The 19932-nt window shown below is 38.3% G+C and overlaps 1 protein-coding gene across 3 annotated transcripts in view; it reads left to right on the plus strand.

Annotated features, from left to right (window-relative positions):
• The window catches only part of MYO3A (myosin IIIA), a 245290-nt gene that overhangs the window by 131394 nt on the left and 93964 nt on the right, over window positions 1-19932 (plus strand). The window contains exons 17-18 of one of the 3 annotated variants that reach the window (XM_047867899.1): window positions 6746-6847; window positions 16466-16592. In XM_047867899.1, the coding sequence (XP_047723855.1) occupies window positions 6746-6847; window positions 16466-16592 (229 nt within the window). Of the gene's footprint in view, window positions 1-6745; window positions 6848-16039; window positions 16593-19932 lie in introns of all 3 variants that reach the window. The other 2 variants (XR_007154139.1, XM_047867900.1) reach the window with 2 other exon arrangements.

Here is a 19932-nt window from a genome sequence, read left to right on the forward strand (position 1 = left end):
AGTGATGCAATACATCATGCTGTGTTACTAGCTTCTCTCATTTAACATAGTAATGTTTTCAAGGTGCACGCATGTTGGATGGAGCATGTGTCAGTAGTTCATTTCTTTTCATTGTTGAATAATACCTCGTTTTATGGATATGTTATTTATCCGGTCATCAGTTGATAGACATTTGGGTTGTTTCCATTTGGGGGCCATCATGAATAATGCAGCTATGAACACTCATGTACAATTTTTTGTGTGGACGTAAGTTTCCGTTTCTCTTTGGTGTATACCTAGGAGTGGAACTACTGAGTCATAGGTAACACTGTGTTGAACCTTTTGAGGAACTGCTAGACTGTTTTCCAAAGCAGCTGCACTAGTTTACATTCTAACCAGCAGTGCGCAAAGTTTCCAGTTTCTCCATATCCTCCCCAACATTTACTATTATCTGTCTTTTTTATTAGAGCCATCCTAGTGGGTGTGAAGTGGTACCTTATTGTGGTTTTGATTTGCATTTACCTAATGGCTTATGACCCTGAACTTCTTTACGTGTACTTATTGGTCATTTACGTATCTTGTGTGAAGAAATGTCTATTCATACCCTTTACCTTTTTAAAAAATTGGGTTGCGTTTTTATTATTGAATTGTTAAGGATTATTTATGTTGTAAATACAAGTCCCTTATCAGATAAGTGATCTGCAAAAATTGTCTCCCTTTTGTTATCTTTTTACCTTCTTTTTTCTTTTTACCTTTTTTTTAAACTTTAATTTTGAGAGATAAAGAGAGAGAGACAGAGCACAGGGCAGAGAGGAACAGAGAGAGAGAGAGAGGCACAGAATCCAAAGCAGACTCCAGGTTCTGAGCTATCAGCACAGAGCCCGACGCAGGGCCCAAACTCACAAATTGCGAGATCATGACCTGAGCCGAAGTCAGACACTTAAATGACTGAGCCACCCAGACGCTCCTATTATCTTTTCACTTTCTTGATGGTGTCCTTTGCAAGTATACATGTTTTTAATTTTTATGATGTCCAGTTTATCCATTTGTCTTTTGTTGCTTGTTATTTTTGTGTCATATATAGGAAACTATTGACTCATCCAAAGTCACAGAAATTCATACCTAAATATTCTTCCAGGAGCTGTATTGTTTTCACTCTTGCATAAAGGTTACTGTTCCACTTTGAGTTAATATTTGTGTCTGATGTGAGATAGCTTCTTTTGCATGTAGATATTCAGTTGTACCACAACCATTTGTTGAAGACTATTCTTTCCCCATTGCTGGGTTTGGCATCTTTGTGAAAATCAGTTGACCATAGAGGCGCCTGGGTCGCTCAGTGGGTTAAGCATCTGACTTCAGCTCAGGTCATGATCTCACTGTTCCTGAGTTTGAGCCCCACATCGGGCTCTCTGCTTTCAGCACAGACCCACTTCAGAACCTCTGTCCCCCTCTCTCTCTGCCCCTGCCCCCTCGTGCTCACATACACTCTCTCTCTCTCTCTCTGTCTCTAAAATAAATAAACATTTTAAAAAAAGAAAATTGAGGTACCTTGGTGTCTCAGTCAGTTAAGCATCTGATTCTGGATTTCAGCTTAGGTCATGATCCCATGGTTCATGAGATCAAGCCCTACGGGAGGCTTTGTGCTGACAATGATGAGCCCACTTGGGATTCTCTCTGTTCCTCTCTCTCTCTGCTTCTCCCCGACTCACTCTCTCTCCCTCTCTCAAAATAAACTTAAAAAAAAAAGAAAGAAGGGGCGCCTGGTGGCTCAGTTGGTTAAGTGTCCAACTTTGCTTGGGTCATGATCTCACGGTTCGTGAGTTCGAGCCCCGCGTCGGGCTCTGTGCTGACAGCTTGGAGCTTCAGATTCTGTGCATCCCTCTCCCTCTCCCTCTGCCCCTCACCCACTCACACTCTGTCTCTGTCTCTCATACATAAATAAACATTTTTAAAAATTAAAAAAAAAAGATCAGTTGACCATAAGTGTATAGATTTATTTCTGAACTCTCAGTTCTATTATAATTACCTCTACGTGTTTCTGCTAGTCCCACGCTTGATTACTGTGGCTTTGTAATAAGTTTTGAAATTGGAAAGTGTGATTCCCCTAACTTTGTTCTTTTTCCCAATTGTTTTGAATCCCTGGAATTTCTATGTGAATTTGATGATCAGCTTGTCACTTTCTAGCGCAACCTTTTATAAGACTTCTTTTTTGTTCATCTTGCTCTTCCCCATCTCACCCCCTCCATCCATATCTGCTCTTTTTCCCTTTCCCCAGCAAATGGATGTTAACAACTCAGCATTTATAATCCAGCATTTCATATTTATCTCCTTGCTTATAAAGTACTGCTTATAGACACCATGTATACATGTGTAAACACACATGTACATGCACATGAATCTGGAGGGATGGGCATTGTTTTATTAATATGGTATTATATTACACACATTTTTCTTTCTTTTTTTTTTTTTCAACATTTATTTATTTTTGGGACAGAGAGAGACAGAGCATGAACGGGGGAGGGGCAGAGAGAGAGGGAGACACAGAATCGGAAACAGGCTCCAGGCTCTGAGCCATCAGCCCAGAGCCCGACGCGGGGCTTGAACTCACGGACCGCGAGATCGTGACCTGGCTGAAGTCGGACGCTTAACCGACTGCGCCACCCAGGCGCCCCCACACATTTTTCTTTTATACACACACACATATATGTACATGTACATATACATGTGTACATATGCATACATATATATACATTCATTCTCAGGCCAGTTAACATACAGTATAGTCTTGTCTTCAGGAATAGAACCCAGTGACTCATCGCTTACATATAACACCCAGTGCTCATCCCAACAAGTGCCCTCCTTAATGTCCATCACCTACCTCCCCTACCCCCTCAACCCTCCCCATCAACCCTCAGTTCTCTATATTTAAGTGCCTCTTATGGTTTGCCTCCCTCTCTGTTTATATCTTATTTTTCCTTCCCTTCCTCTATGATCATCTGTTAATTTTCTCAAATTCCACATATGAGTGAAATCATGTGGTGTTTGTTTTTCTCTGGCTGACTTATTTTACTTAGCATAATACCCTCCGTTTCCATCCACGTTGTTGCAGTTGGCAAGATTTCATTCTTTTCATCGCCAAGTAGTGTGTGTGTGTGTGTGTGTGTGTGTGTGTGTGTATGCACACCATCTTTTTAATCCATTCATCAGTTGATGGACAGTGGGCTCTTTCCATAATTTGATTGTTGTTGATAGCACTGGTATAAATATTGGGGTACATGTGCCCCTTTGAATCAGCATTTTTGTATCCTTTGGATAAATTCCTAGGGGTGCAATTGCTGGGTTATAGGGTAGTTCTGTTTTTAATTTTTTGAGGAACCTCCATATTGTTTTCCTGAGTGGCTGCACCAGTTTGCATTCCCCACCCGCAGTGCAAAAGGGTTCCACTTTCTCCACATCCTCACCTACATCTGTTGTTTCTTGAGTTGTTAACTTTAGCCACTCTAACTGGTATTACACACATTTTTCTATACCTGGTTTCTCTCACTCTGCAATACCTTGCAGAAATTCCTTCAAGTCACCTAGTGTAGCACTAAATCAGTCCTCTTAAATTTTTTTTAATGTTTATTTATCTTTGAGAAAGACAGAGCATGAGCATGAGCAGGGGAGGGACAGAGAGAGAGGGCACAGAATCCAAAGCAGGCTCCAGGCTCTGAGCTTTCAGCACAGAGCCAACATGGGGGTCGAACCCACAAACCGTGAGATCATGACCTGAGCCAAAGTCGGACGCTTACGAACTGATCCACCCAAGTGCTCCCAATAAGTCCTCTTAAAGGCAACATAGTGTTCCATGGTATGTACTACCATAATTTATTCTGCCATTCAGATATAACTGGGCATACAACTATTAATGTTTCTAAGTCTTTGTCACTGAACAAGGCCGTAATTTGTTTTTATTTCTTGGTGCTTTTATCTCAGTGGGATAGGTCCCTAGTGGTGGGATTGCTGGGTCATAGGGTATATGTATTTTAAATTTGAATATGAATTGCAAAATTGCTTTCTAACAACTATAAAACATTTGATATTTCTACCAGCAATGTATGTGAGTCCCCTACACCACCATCTCTGCCATGTGTTGTAGCTTTTTAAATATTTGGTAATCTGACGGGTGTATGTAACCTCTCATTTCAAGTTTGCATATCCTTAACTAAGAGTGAATTTGAGCATCTTTCCTTTTTTTAATTTTTTTTTATTTTTTGTGTTAGCTGCTTGGATTTGCTTTTTATGAACATATATGTATGTATGTTGCCCTTTTATTGAGTCATTTCTATGTTTTATGCCAATTTCTTCTCACTGAATATTATTGACATTATATTTCTTTTATCATTTGTGTTTTAAATATGTTTTCAGTTGTATGGCTTGTCCATGGCATACTTATACTTTTTTTTTCTTAACTTTTTGTCGTTACTTTTACCATATAAAAATAGGGTTTTCATTTTTGTATATTCAGACAAGTCTTTTTTTTGTTTATAACATCTGGGTTCTAGTCTTGGTTTAGAAATTTTCCACTTTCTCTGGATTATACATGTAGACTCCTAGATTGTTTTGAAAGTTTAAAAACATATACTTAAAATATTAAATATATTTGATCCATTTGAAATTAATTTTTTACATAGTGCCAAATGGGGTACCACTTTTATTCTCTTCCCAATGGAGAGCCAGTCATACCTCACTACGTTAAATAACTACCCTTTGCCTACTGGATTGACTTATCCTATATTAAAGTCTTATATAGAATGGAATCTCTTTCTGAGTCATTATTTTATCCACCAATCTATGTTTCTGTCTCTATATCAATATTCTGTTGACAATTACAGTGGTTTGATATTATATTTTTAGTAAAGCATCCTACCAAGAAAGGCATGTCCTCTTCTCACTTTCTTCTTTTTAATCCTTGCCTAAGCTAATGTCTGTCATTTGTTTCTGTGTATAGACTTTAAGATCAACTTATTCAGTTCTGAAACCCCTGCTGGAATTCTAATGAGAATTGTATTTTAGTAACTTTTGTGGCATTGTTATTTTTATCATGTTTTTTATGTTTTCTCATCACGGGTCATGACCTGCCTTTCTATTTGTTTAGATGTTGTTTGATTTTTTAATAATTTATAGTTTTATTTATGTAGAACTTAAGCTTTTAGGTTTTTTTCCTAACCAGGTCATGGGTTTTGGTGTAATTCTAAATTTTTTTTTCTGCTAGTAGTCTGATGTAAATATATGATCATGTCATCAGTGAAAAGAAGAGTTTTATACTTTTTTCCTGTTATGTCAGTCATCCTATTCTTTTGTGTACTTAGAGCTTCTAAGACTTAGAGTCTAAGTCATTATTAATTACAAATGATTATAACTTGTCTCCCTGTCTTGTTTCTGATTTTAAGTAAAATGGTTTCACTGTTTTGCTCTTATTTCTGATGAAGAGCATTTATCATAATGATTTCCTTTTATTGCTGCTTTGCTGAGGGCTGTTATTAGGAATCCTGCAGACTTATCAAATGCCTTTTCTTCATCAGTTGGCATCATATTTTTCTACAGCAACTTGTTGACATCTATCATGTTGATAGATTTCTTGATATGTAAGTATCCTTACGTTTCTGGAATAAATATAATGGAATCAAACTGTGCTTCTCTTTAGATAAATTTCTGGATTACATTCCCTGGTGTTTTATTTAGAATTTTTGCATCTATATTCATCAGTGAGATTTACCTACTGTTTTAGTTTTCTGTTATATCTTTATCAGATTTGCATATTAAAGGTATGCCAGTGAGCTTTTTATCTTTTTTCTTTGGCCTATAAAAGTTTAAATCATAGTTAAAATTAGCTCCCAGTGTCTCTGAAGACATAAAGCACCTGGACACAGACACATAGGTCCTCTTCTATATAGAAATTTCCACGGAAGAGACCTAGTCAGCTGGGCCTTTTACAAGCACCCTAGGTTATTTCTATCATTAGAGAAGATTGGGGATCAGTGATATTTAAAACTTTGAATTAAGGTTAGATAAAACTCAGCCATATGTGCCTCTGGTCCTGGGCCTTTTTCATATTGGGTCTTTAATCAGCTTTCTGATTCTTCCGTGATACTTATCTATTTAAATTCTGTTTTCTTTTTGGGTTATCTGTATTTTGCTAAGAAATCATCATCAAACCTGATGCCATAGATATGACTGATGCTGTTTTCTGATGCTTTTAAGTTATTCTGGTTGTGTTTCCTTTTACATTCATTTATGTATGTTTGGCCTTAGTCTCTTTTTTATTTTAATTTTTTTTTAATGTTTATTTATTTTTAAGAGAGAGAGAGAAGGAGATAGAGCATGAGCAGAGGAGGGACAGAGAGAGAGGGAGACACACAATCTGAAGCAGGCTCCAGGCTCTGAGCTGTCAACACAGCTTGTAACCTGTGCTTGTAACCACTGGGCTTACAACTCCACAACCAGTAAATTGCAGTTCAAATAGGGAAACTCAGTGGCTATGTGGTACCTAGGTAGCAAGGAGATGATTGGGGGGGGACCTTCTCTCTGTTGATGCATTAAATAGCTTAATGCTGTAAAGTGGAACAAAGAAACCATTGTTTGATAAGATTTCTGAAGGTTTTGGAGGAAGCTTGTACTCTGTGCTTACCTATAATATGAAGAACTTTCTCCCAGCAAGACAGATGCCTGGTTCTTACAGTGGCCAGTGTGTGACTCTCATTTCCCTTCTCCACCCTCATAAAAGAGAACAACAGCAAAGGTTGGCAGGGTGACTGGATGGATACATGAGGATGGGAGAATTTGCCTGACCAGTAGCAGCTTTTGCTGGAGAGCTGGGAGAGAAATGGTGAGGATGGCATATTGGTTGACAATCAAGTGATTATTAAGCTTATAGAATTCACTGTGGCTATCTCATGTAAGGAGTAGAGTGCTGTACATCCCTGTATGTGCTCTGAGGTCAGAGTGTCATATCATGTCATACTGTGCTGAAAACTGTGCTGTTAACCTGACCTGACTACCTTTTGGGAGCAACATCTCAACTGTAGTATCTAGAGTCAGAGATAACCCTAATACATTTCCTAATAAAATCGATACTTTTATTATTGGCAAAATAAATGTGTTTGTTGTTGGTTCAGCTCTGGAAGCATGAGTTTCAGCCATGTTCCAGGTCCCCTTCTTATACTTCCTTCTGATGTCCCAAGCATCATAGGTGACCGCTTGGGTCTTTTGCTCTCTGGCTTAAAGGACCAAGATCTTGTCCTCCTCTGAGTGTTTCAGCACAGTGTAAACCTAGATTGGCCGCATTGTGAGTAGAAATAGAACGTTTGCTGCTCTGCCAGCTGGCACGATACTAATTAGTTTAACCCTAACCCTACCCTGACCCCAGTCTCTCCCTGGGCACAACTGCTTCCCAGTGTACCTTTCTCACTCTGCCTGGCAAAATTCACTTTCAAATCTGGCTCCTCCGCTTCTGCTATATCACTTTCCCTCCCTAACCCTGCCCTCACCCCCAGCTTGTACCTATAAAGACAAGTTGATTTAAGCCCGGGGGGTAAGGGGGGCGAACTCTGCCTCTTAAAGCAGAAGCCAACTTATTTGTGCATGCAGTGAATAGAGAAAAAGGCAGCATCTACCCTTTTCTCCAGTCCTTGGTCATAAGGTGAATGTTGCTCGTGGTAGGTAATCCTTTGGACAGTGCTCTGGCTCTGTGGGCTGACTGGTTTTGGGGGAAACAACAGAGGTTGACTGCATCTCAGGGCGTCCTCCAAACTAGAAGCATGTCATACAGGAGGCAAGCGGCTTCTGGTTCTGACCAGGGCTGGACCTCTTTGTAGCTCCTTTCCCGGGTGTTTGTCATCAGAAGAGCTTATCTTCTTAGCAGTTCCCTCCCCCAGAGGTTGCTATCTTAGAAGCAGGGAATCATTTTTAATTGGTTTGTTTACTTCTAAGTCCCTCTCATTAGAGGCAGGGTTTTACTTATATTTGGTTCAGCTCCTTTCTTTTGCTTGGTAGAACCATATTTAGTAACACTGAAATGAAAGTAGTTTTGCAGTTAACATCTACTGACAAATATAATTCATTTCTTTAAAACACAGTATTCTAAAACCACAGTATTCTAAACTTACACATACTCGGTTTTTATTGAGCATGCAAACCTCTAAACATATAGTTTGGAATAAAGGAAAATATAAAATCTGTTTCTGGAGCAAAGCATAATCACTGCGCAGTATCTTTTTTTAATTATTTTATTCTCTTTTTTAATTTTATTTTTTATTTTGAGAGGGGGTGGGTAGAGAGAGAGGGAGACAGAGAGTCTCAAGCAGGCCCCACCCCCATCATGAAACTGTGAGAACAGGACCTGAACTGAAATCAAGTGTCAGACTGCTCAACTGAGTCATTCAGGTACCCCACTGTTAAATATCTTGTGAAGACTTGGTCCAGTTCAAGGTGACTCTCCTAGGATGTGGTATCTCCCATCTGAAAGCAGAGACTCAGAGAGTTAACAGGGCATATTGCCCAGGTTTGGAGACAGTAGAATTAAACTGAGTAGATGTTTATTTTCTTTTTATCCAAGCCCTGATGGTTTTGTTTGTTTGTTTGTTTGTTGTGGGTTTTTTTTTTTTGTTTCTCTTTTTGTTTTGTTTTTTTTTTTTTTGGAGTTGGGGCAGAGGGAGAGGGAGAAAGAATCTTAAGCAGGCTCTACACTAGGCATAGATCCCAGGGGCTGGGCAAGAGTCAGATGCTTAACCTACTAAGCCACCCAGGCACCGTGATTTTTTTTTTTTTAACCTCACTGGCTTTCTTGGATATTTCCTGTGTCAGCGGCTGCTTCAGTTCCATTTTGGAAACAGGCAGCTTTCAATATCAAGTTAAATAACATGATTCTCACACCCTCCAAGCATAGCTTGCTGCTTTCCCACTTCACTGGAGCAGAGTTGTGGTGATTCTCCAAGATGACCATCTCTTTCTCTCTCTCTCTCTCTCCCCCACCCTTATCATTCTCTGATGGGTGTTGATAGTACCCATGGTAGATGTGTCCCTTTAAATATCCCTAGGGGTTACATACAATTCACTTGTGCATTGGTGAGTCAACACAATGCAAAGGAATGACAGGCAAACCAAAAGCAGATCTTCTCTGAAAATCACACAAGTTGGAAACCTCTAAAACATTTTAAAACATATGATTTCCTAAGCCATTGTCCTGCCATGGTTTTAAAGTAAATGGAGACTAGTTTTATGATTCAACTCATTTAGAGAACATGTTTACTATGTCATGACAGGAGGTTTTGTTTTTCTTAGCACAGTCATTTGTTTCATGTCTAAGATGGGAATGCCTTTTTCTGCTTTAATTTTGCTTACATTTCTTATGATAGTCTAAAATAACATTCTAATACATTTTCTTTGGATTACAAGTTATGACTATAGTTACAACAAAATACAGTTACAACAAAACTTGTGAAACAAGTTTTTAAGTATCTTAAGTGAATTTCTGTGAAATGCTTCATTTTAAAAAATTGGTTTGGGCTGGGGTGAGAGAGGCATATCAGTCTTTTTTAGTTAGTCATTTGATAATGATTTTAAAATAATAATAACTTGATACCTATTGTCTTCATTCAAAATGCAGAAAATAAGTTATGATTCTAGTAGGTCCTAACTCAGCCAACACTAATGACCTGAACGAAATGAATGATGGGACCCAGGAAGACAGTTAGTTAAAATAACAATATTTCTGTACTAGGGAGTCAGCACCTGTGGGTTAAATTCCTTGACATGGCTTGTCTCTAGCTGTGTGTCCTTAGACCAATAAGTAAACCTGTCTAGTGTGAGTTTCATTATCAGTACAATAAGTTTCATTATCTATGATTTGATGACTAAAATTGAGGGCTATATAATTTTAATTCTAATCTTTGCAGATTGGTCATGTCATTTTATTGCTTTAAGTACGTGCGAAGTTCATCCTACACAGAGCAAATGTTAATATCCCTTGTATAGAAATTCACCTGCACATGCTGACGGCAGGGCCTCTCCTTCCTTTCCTCTTGTCAGTTCCTGTTTGGCTGGTAATGTGGGCTCTGATAGTGTCCCTGCCTGTGGGTACCTCCCAGCCTGCTCCTCCCCATCCTGCCTTCTCTGTCCTTTCTCAGTGGCAGCATTAGCATCTTGACTATCCCAGGGCTAGACTGGGTAGTGCCACACCCCTCAGCCTGGGCTGTTGTCACTTTGTCATGGTCCACGGTGATTCCCACCTGCTTTGAAGCACAGGGATTGTCCTTTCTCACCACTCTCTTGAGTGGGGTGAAGAAAACTTTACTGTCACTTGATTGACGCAAAAGAAAACAGTTTGATAAGCATTAATTGAGTGCCTGCTGTGTAGGAATTAGATATATGAATTAAGCAGAGTCTCTGTCCTCATTGAATTTATAATCTGATAGAAGACACATACGCTAAGCATAATGTCAATAAAATGTAATCAATTCCATGATAACAAACAGAGAATGTTATAGAAACATGAAGTCTAGTGGCTGGTCACTGAGAGGTTCTAAGAAGAGATTATAATGTGTGGAGAAGGAGAAAAAGAACATGAACTGGAACTAAGGTGTGAAAATGATGGGGAATTCTTAGAAACCTACAAGGAAGGAAGTAGATGAATCTACACTGACGTGTCATTATGATCCGAAGTTCATAGTTGACATTAGGATTCACTTTTGGTGAAAACGTAAGTTTTCAGTTCCTTTGGGTAAATACCATGGATCTCAGTTGTCTGATTAGGTGGTAAGAGTGTGTTTAGTTTTGTAGGAAACTGTCAAGCTGTCCACCAAGGTGGCTGTAACAGTTTGCATTCCCAGCAGCAATGAGTGAGAGTTCTTGTTGCTTCACATCCTGATCAGCATTTGGTGTTGTCAGTGTTTTTTTGGCTTTTGGCCAATCTGAAAGGTATGCCATGGTAACCCCTTGTGGTTTCCATTTACATTTCTCTGATGACGTATGATGTGGAACATCTTTCATATGCTTATTTGGCATCTGTACATCTGCTTTGGCAAGGTGTCTGTTAAGGTCTTTGACCCATTTTTTTAACCAGTTTTTTTTTTTATTGTTTTTAAAAAAATTTATGTTTTGGATAACAATCCTTTATCAGATGTGCCTTTTGCAAATACTTTCTTCCAGTCTGTGGCTTGTCTTCTCATTCTCTTGACACATCTTTTATTTCAATTTGTGCATCTAACAGTCTTTGTCTAAGATTAGAAACAACTTTCTGTCTGCTTTGTTCACTTAACTCATAACTTGTCCTAAACAGATATAATTAAGTTCTTTGCATGCCTGAAACTATGTAAAAATTTAGTACATTTCAGTCTTTCAGATATTCTAAATGACTAACACAGCAGTCTTATCAGGAATGATAAGGACTTTCTAAACTTTCTAGTCATTTAACTAAATCTTAAACACTTCAACTTACTAGCCCTGAATATAATAATAATTTAAAATTACTAATGTAGAAGATCAAGTATTTTATATATTTGAATACACTTTGCAAATTATGTTATGCTTTTGAAATTAAAATCATAAGTATATTATCAAATAAGTATTTAAATTCAAGTCACAAAAGTTAGTTGCCAGATTTTTTTTCTATGTCTCTAATATTATCTCAAAGGTTTTAAACAGTTAAGAATAAACACATTGAGGGAGCCTGGGTGGCTTAGTCGGTTAAGTGTCCGATGTTGGCTCAGGTCATGATCTCGTGATTCATGGATTTGAGCTCCGTGTTGGGCTCTGCACTGACAGCTCAGAGCCTGGAACCTGCTTCAGATTCTATGTCTGCCTCTCTCTCTGCCCCTCCCCTACCTGCACTCTCTCTCTCTCTCTCTCTCAAAAATAAACAAACATTAAAAGAAAAAGAATAAACATGATTATCCCAAGGTTATGCATCTTATTCATCAATTTAGTAAAAAAGCATTGATACTATATCCCTTTGCTAAGGCTGCCATAGCAAAGTACCACAGGCCAGGTGATTTAAGTAACAGAAATTTATTTCCTCACAGTTCTACAGGTTAGAAGTCTGAGACAAGGTTAGTTTCTTGTAGAGGGCTGTGAGGGAGTATCTGTTCCATGCCTCTTCTCTACCTTCTGGTGATTCCCTGGCAGTCCTTAGTGACCTTGGATTGCAGAGGCCTCACCTTGATCCCTGTCTTCTTCTTCACATGGCAGTCTCCATGGGAAGAGTTCTCATACTCTTACCATGTGATCCAGCAGTCAAGGTCTTTGGTATTTACCCAAAGGAATTGAAAATTTATATCCACACAAAAACCTGTGTACTAATGTTTGTAGTAACTTCATTCATAATCACCAAAACTTAAAGTAACTGAGACGTCCTTCAGTGGGTGAATGGATAAATAAACTGTGGCACATCCTAATAATGGGGTATTATTCAGTGCTAAAAAGAAACAAGCTATCAAGCCATGAAAACACGCGGGGGAACCTTAAATACACATCATTAAGTGAAAGAAGCCAATCTGAAAGGGCTATAGACTATATGATCCCAACTATATAACATTTTGGAAAAGGCAAAACTATGGAAACAGTAAAATACCACGGGTAGTTATAGGCTGCGAGGAGAGGTGAGTAGGCAGAGCACAGGGGATTTCAGGGCAATGGAAATACTGTATGGTACTATAGTGGTAGATAGGTGTCATTATACATTTATAAAAATCCAGAGAATATCCGACACCAAGTGTGAACTCTGATGTCAACTATGGACTTTGGGTGACAATCATGTTTCAGTGTAGGTTCATTGATTATAACACATGCATCACCCTAATGCAGGATGTTGATAGTGGGGAGAGCTGGGTGTGTGGAGCAAGGAGGACAGGGGCTAACTGGTAACTCTATGCTTTCCACTCAATTTTGCTGTGACCCTCAAACTGCTCTAAAAATCAAGTTTAGGGGTACCTGGGTGGCTCAGTCAGTTATGCGTCTGACTCTTGATCTCAGTTCAGGTTTTGATCACACAGTCATGAGTTCAAGCCCAGCATTGGGCTCTGCACTGGATGTGAAGCCTTCATAAAAATAATAAATAAATAAAAATAAAGTTTGTTTATTAAAAAAAAACTATAATAAAATACAGAAAGTAGAAATACATAGAAATAATCCATATAGAAATTCAGTATAGGAAATGATCCATACCCTTTGGTTCCAGGAGACTGTAGAGTCCTTGAGAACAGAAATTATTTTTAGTTCTTGATATATCCAGTATCTGACATAGTGCTTAATAAATAGCAAACAGATGCTGGTTGGATGAACGAATGGATGGGTGGATGGTTGAATAAGAGATGTAGTACAAGAAACTTCTGGAAGAGGAAGAGTCCTTCTAACAATTATTTTGCCTTGGGAAGATTAACTCAGTGCAGACAGAGTAGTGACCTTGCCCCACACACGGTGTTTTTTTGGTTTGTTTTGTTTTTTATAAATTTTTTTAACATTTATTTATTTTTGAGACAGAGAGAGAGCATGAACAGGGGAGGGTCAGAGAAAGAGGGAGACACAGAATCTGAAACAGGCTCCAGGCTCTGAGCTGTCAGCACAGAGCCCGACACAGGGCTCGAACCCACAGACCGCAAGATCATGACCTGAGCCGAAGTCGGACGCTTAACTGACTGAGCCACCCAGGCGCCCCCCCACACACACAGTTTTGGGTTGCTGTCTGCATAGACGATCAGCCTAGTGTACAAGCTCAGAAGCAGAGCGGGAATGTCCAGAGCAGCAGTGGAGTAGATTGGAGCCTGATGCATCAGAACAATGAAGGTCTGACTTTCCAGAAAACAAGCCAGGAACATGTTTCTCCTTGAAGATACTGCAAGAGCAGTAGCAGTCCAGCCTCCTCAGGTACAGACAAAGCAGGAGGTGGAGTAGATAGAGGGAATTGTGAATATTTTCCAATCTCTAGGGAGCACTTGGAGGTATGCTTTTCCTGTAAGCCACTCTTATTCCTCTGTGGGAAGGTATAGTGCATTCAGTGAGCTGGGAGGCAGGATTCAAATCTCAGTTCATTCAAAGTCCATGGAACATTGTTAGATTGTTTTACGCCTTGGTAGTTTTGTTGTTTTTTATTTGTTTTTGTTTTTTTATGCCTTGGTAGTTTTATATGTAAAATGAAAAAATGTTCTTTTGCTTATTATTATTGTTAAATAAAAATCGTTCTGGACTCCTTGGGGTGACAGCATCAGAGATGATTAGTCTTTGTGCCACGAATGAACCAAGTGCCTGGTCAAGGTCATACCCGTGCCCAAGGTCAGGCCCCTTTGAGCCCCATCAGTCTAGCTGCCAGACCCAGACTGAGCTAGGGCCCTGATTTGCTGTCTTCTGAGCCTCCAACTGTACTCCAAATGAATATTGTAATTACAGGATATCAAGGGGAGCCCCAGTCTAGAAAGATTACACAGTTCTTCTCATAAACAGTTGAATTAAGAATTAAATGTCGATTGATTCAGCATGTGATTCTCTGTAATGAATCTCTAAATGCTATTAAAAATCCAACTTGGGAACTTACACACCTGGACTTTCTAGTCTGTAACTGACACACAAAGTTTTGAAGGAACACATTTTCAACAGTCTATTTCAAGGCATATTCCTGGTGTCATTTATCCATAATGTCTACAGTTTCCTCAAGAAAAATACAGCAGGATGTCAGATGCTGTATTTATTTCCCCACCTGCCATTAAAGCCCACACTGGTTGCCTCTTTACAAGTTATGCATGTTACAAATGGAAATTCCTTACCAGGAGAGTATTCTTAGAAAAGTGATTCACATCCAGACTATCAGCACATTTATTGTTCTACTTCCAAAATATACCCCAGTGCATTGACTTCTTTCTGTTTCCACCATTTACTATTCTAGTCCAAGCCATCATCATCTCTCACTAGACTACTGCGATAGCCTCCTGACAATTCCACTTTTCTGTCTGCTCCCAATCCATTCATTTCCACATAGTAGGCAGATTTATCAGTTTAAAATATCACAGCTCCCTGCTTTGAAATCTCTAGTGGCTTTACATGGCGATTCAAATGAAGTCCAAACTCTACAGTGAGCCCAGAGGGCCTGGCTCATGCTCACCTCTCTGGCTCCTATCACATCATCCCTCACTGTCCTCCAGCCCCACTCTTCCTTCTTTCCTCACGCAAGGCCCTTGCCCTTGCTGTCCCCTCTGCCTGGAATGTTCTGATTCCAGTTCTTCGCCTAGGTGGTTCCCTTGTCACCAAGGCCTCAGCTTCTCAGAGGGCAGCTCTCCCTAACCTCCCCAACTCAAAAGACCCTCCCTGCCCTTTTCAGTCACTCTCCATTGCTCCTCTATGTGTTTTTCTCTTCACAGCCCATTTTGTTACTGAAAATGTCATGTTTGTCTATTTGTTTCTTAATGCCTGCCCTCTCACTGCCTAAACACCCCAAGGGAACAAAGATCTTAGTTTTGCCTCTTCTGAATCCCCTGTGACAAGAGCAGTGCCTGGCATAAGATATATATTTATTGGATAAGTGAATACCTAGATATATACAGATATAGCTATATATTCATTCAGCAAATATATTTATTTAAATGTTTATGTATTCATATGTTATATATGAATGAAAAAAATGTCCCTGAAGATTTTTTTCACATCCAGTTTTTATCATGACTTAGAATGTTGGAGTGGATGGAATAATCAATTCTATTAAGTGTAGGAGCTGGATTAAAATAAAGGCAGCAACGTAAGAAAACAATAAAGATTTTGTCTGTTTCCTATACCTTACTGCACCTTGAACATAGTTGGAATGACACCAAGAATTACCATAGACTCCTTGATAAAATGCATTCTATGCCTCCAAGAAGAGGTGTGGGGTGTGTGTGTGTGTGTGTGTGTGTGTGTGTGTTTCTGAATATATTTTTATGTACCTTATTTAGGGTTTTACCACTATAAATTCTAAGCTGTAGTCCAGAGTTCTCATGCCTATACTTAAACGATACATATCCTTTGATTTTGATGCTGGCATCTTTGGGTCTTTCTTCCTTAGCTCCCTTTATTAAGCTCACTTTTAAGATGGCCTCAAGGAAAATGAACATCTGGAAATGACCACATTAAATCCCAAAGTTAAGTATCACATAGACCAATTTTTCTGTGGCCCAAGGAATTAGATATTTTTACCTCCTCTGAGGGGAGCTCCTCATTTATTTTTTTTCTTCATACTGGCATTCATAAAAAATTTTTTTATCATTCGCCAGGTAACAGGTACCATGCTCACCTCTCATATTAAAATAACAAATGAGACTGAGCCTACTTGGATCTTGGCCTACTTGGGTCTCAGAATGACATCATTGTCTATGGGATGACCTTCTTATGCTGGAGCCTTAGCATTCTTACCCAGTCTGTCTCCAGCCATAGTCACTGCCTTGCTATATGCCAGGGAAGGTAATGTTAACATTTTCATGGTATGTTTCAGCAACTTGGAAGCATATACAGTATACTGGCTGCAATCATGAATGTTGGAAACATTGAATTTTCTTCTGTGGCAACTGAACACCAGCTTGACAAGAGCCACATTTCCAATCATGCAGCTCTGGAAAACTGTGAGTTTTATTATCTTCTGTTCAACACTGAACTCTTTTTTTTTTTTAATGTTTATTTATTTTTGAGACAGAGAGAGACAGAGCATGAGCAGGGAAGGGGCAGAGAGAGAGGGAGACACAGAATGTGAAGCAGGCTCCAGGCTGTGAGCTGTCAGCACAGAGCCCGACGTGGGGCTCAAACTCACGAATTGTGAGATCCTGACCTGAGCCGAAGTCAGATGCCCAACCAACTGAGCCACCCAGGCACCCCAACACTGAACTCTTGAAAAATGTCTAATGACATACTTTTAAGTGTCACATAAAGACAATTTCAAAAAAAACTTCAAAAAAAAGATAATTTCAAGTGATTGTACTGATAGAGAATCCTGAAAAAGAATATTCAGATTCAATTTGCATAAAATGAAGCTTTTAAAGTCCAATATTTAAAACACATATTCATACCTGCAAAATAACTGATTACTGAAGAAAACCTTCCTAAGTCTAGGCTTTAGACTGTTTTAGGAGCTATTTACATTTCAATGTAAAAACACAGAAAATATAAATAAAATTTAGTAAACTGATCTGAAAGGAGTTAAAGTTATTATTTGATAGATTTAGTGTATATATCATTTTATTTTATTTTTTAAATATAATTTGTTGTCAAATTATCTTCCATGAAACACCCAGTGCTCATCCCAACAAGTGCCCTCCTCAATGCCCATCGCCCAGTTTTCCCTCTCCACCCCCCCATCAACCCTCAGTTTGTTTGTTCTCTGTATTTAAGAGTCTCTTATGGTTTGCATCCCTCCCTCTGTGTTTGTAACTTTTTTTTTCTCTTTCCCCTCCCCCATGGTCTTCTGTTAAGTTTCTCAAGATCAACATATGAGTGAAAACATATGGTATCTGTCTTTCTCTGACTGACTTATTTCACTTATAAGCAATAAAGACTTGTATATTTATTTTCATACCGGATGAATTTTTATACTCATTCATCCTGGGTTAACTGATTTTGCAATAATTTTGTATACAAGAAAAGTGCAATATTGTATTTGCTTTAAATCAACTTTTTTCTCTATCTAGCAGAGTTTAATGAATTATTCCAATACTTAAGGTTTCCCACTGATTTTCTGGTGGCACAGCTTTTTTATTTAGAATATATGCTATTTTTTTTTAATTTTTAATGTGGGCATATGCCTCTATAATTCCAGATTTGTTATGTTTCATATATAATGTAGAGAATCATGATATAAATTTTTATTTATATATTTTTTCTGATTTATACTTAATCAGAAACAGAATGAGCTGTTTTAGGGTGAATTTCAGAGGACCAGATACGAACCATTCTAGTCTGGACCTGTCCTTACATCCCTATCATCTCCATGCCACTTTGTCTCTGGGACCAGCTTAGTAATACAGAAGAACTGAGATTGGCATGTAATGGTTGCCGTGGACCTGAGAACCTGTTCTGATTTTTCATATATAAATAAAGTTAAATGACCAGAAGATATTAGACTAATAGTTGTTTTTTGTGGGTTTTTTTTGTTTTTTTTTTTCTGGGCCATGGATCTCCCTCTGGCCCATGATGAGCCGGGCCTTCTTCTGGCCAATGTGCTGCAGGCTATGTAGATCCTGGGCTGAACCTTCATTCAGCAGACCTAATATTTTTTGGCACCCATGGGCCAGTAGTTCCAGGTTGATCTGTAGCTCCCAGCAGTCCCCAGTTATCAGATGTGGAAGGAAAAAACAGAAAACTCCAGTGATATATTCAGATCTCACCATTGATCATAATTAGAAGAGTTATCAACAATGAAGAGAATGATTGACCACAGAGATATTTGTAGATTATGAATATATACTCAGAAACTAACAAACTAAGAACTGACTTTGACAATTGAGAACATATTTCTATGTAGGAAACAGTCATTTGGGTCACAAAAGATTAATATTTATATGAATATAGTTAAAATTAAAGCACTTTGTGGAATAGCCTTTTATGGCAAATAAAAATTTTGCTAACTTATAATGATTTATAATTAAAGTTGCAAGGAATTATCTCCAAACCAAGGCCATGTTTCCTGATGGTTTTACAGGTACATTGTTTCAATCAGGGGCCAGTTCTGGCTGTTCTGTCTCATAAATATCTCTCAAATCTGACCACTTCTGTTTATCTCCATCATCTTCGTTCTCACTCAAGACAACATCACCTCTCACCTGAGCTAAGTAACCTCCCAATTGTTCATTCTACATCAGTTCTTGAACTTTTCCAGGCCATTCTCCACAATTCATTCAGAAACCACTTAATGCATGTATCTAGAAGGTTCTCTCAATCTTTCTCTCCCTCTCTCCCTCCCTGTCCCTCTCCTCCTCCCTCTATCTTCCTACTTAAGTTTCTTGATTAGCTTCCATTCCTTCTAGATAAAGATGATCAAGACTAGAAGTTCGCCTTATGAGGTATTATACTTAGCAATATATCCCCAGGTAAAATGAACAATGCAGGAATAGAAGTAGACATTAATCAATGGGAAACACTATTCAGAAACAGAAACAGATCCAAGCAGAATTGCCAGAAATGGCATTACAAATCACTAGGGAATCAGTGTTGTAGGGACAGCAAACTGGCTAGCCACTTAGGGGAGTGGGGGTGGGGGGGGGATTCGAATTCTTGTCATACACCATATACCAAAATAAATTACAAATCTATACCATTTAAATGCAAAAAATCATAAAAGTTCAGGACAAGAGTGCGTTTATATAATCCTGAAATGAGAAAAGACTTGAAGGATTTTATGTGCTGAAAACCAAAAGCAGAAAGGATTTTTAATGGATATTTGACTACATAAATATTAAAACTCTTTCATACTAACAAAAGAAAAATAAACAAAATTGCAATACAGGTAAAAAATAAAAGAAAATATTTGTACTATACATATAAGAAATATGTGTAAGCTATGAAGAGCTCTTCTAAGCTTATTAGGAAAAGACAAATATATCAATGAAAAAAGGGAGTTTATAAAATAAAACCACAAATTACTAATAAAAATATGAAAAAAATAAAGTATTTAGCTTCACTAGGAGTCAGTTAAAAACAAATTGAAAAATGAAGGCATTTTTTCCTATCAAATAGGCCATTCTCAAAAATAATATGTGGTACCCATGAAATTGCATTAAAATTGTTTTTTATTTGGCTGATAAGAATATAATTGGTTCAGGGTTTTTGAAGAATAGCTAAATAGTATACATAAGAAGGCTTAAATATGTTTATATACACTGAACCAATTACTGATTCTAAGCAATTTATGCTAAGAAAATCATACGAAACAGGAACACAGATTCATACACAAAATATTTATCCCAGCATTCT

Source organism: Prionailurus viverrinus, chromosome B4 (genome assembly GCF_022837055.1).
Source record: "Prionailurus viverrinus isolate Anna chromosome B4, UM_Priviv_1.0, whole genome shotgun sequence".
In the NCBI taxonomy this organism is placed as follows: domain Eukaryota; kingdom Metazoa; phylum Chordata; class Mammalia; order Carnivora; family Felidae; genus Prionailurus; species Prionailurus viverrinus.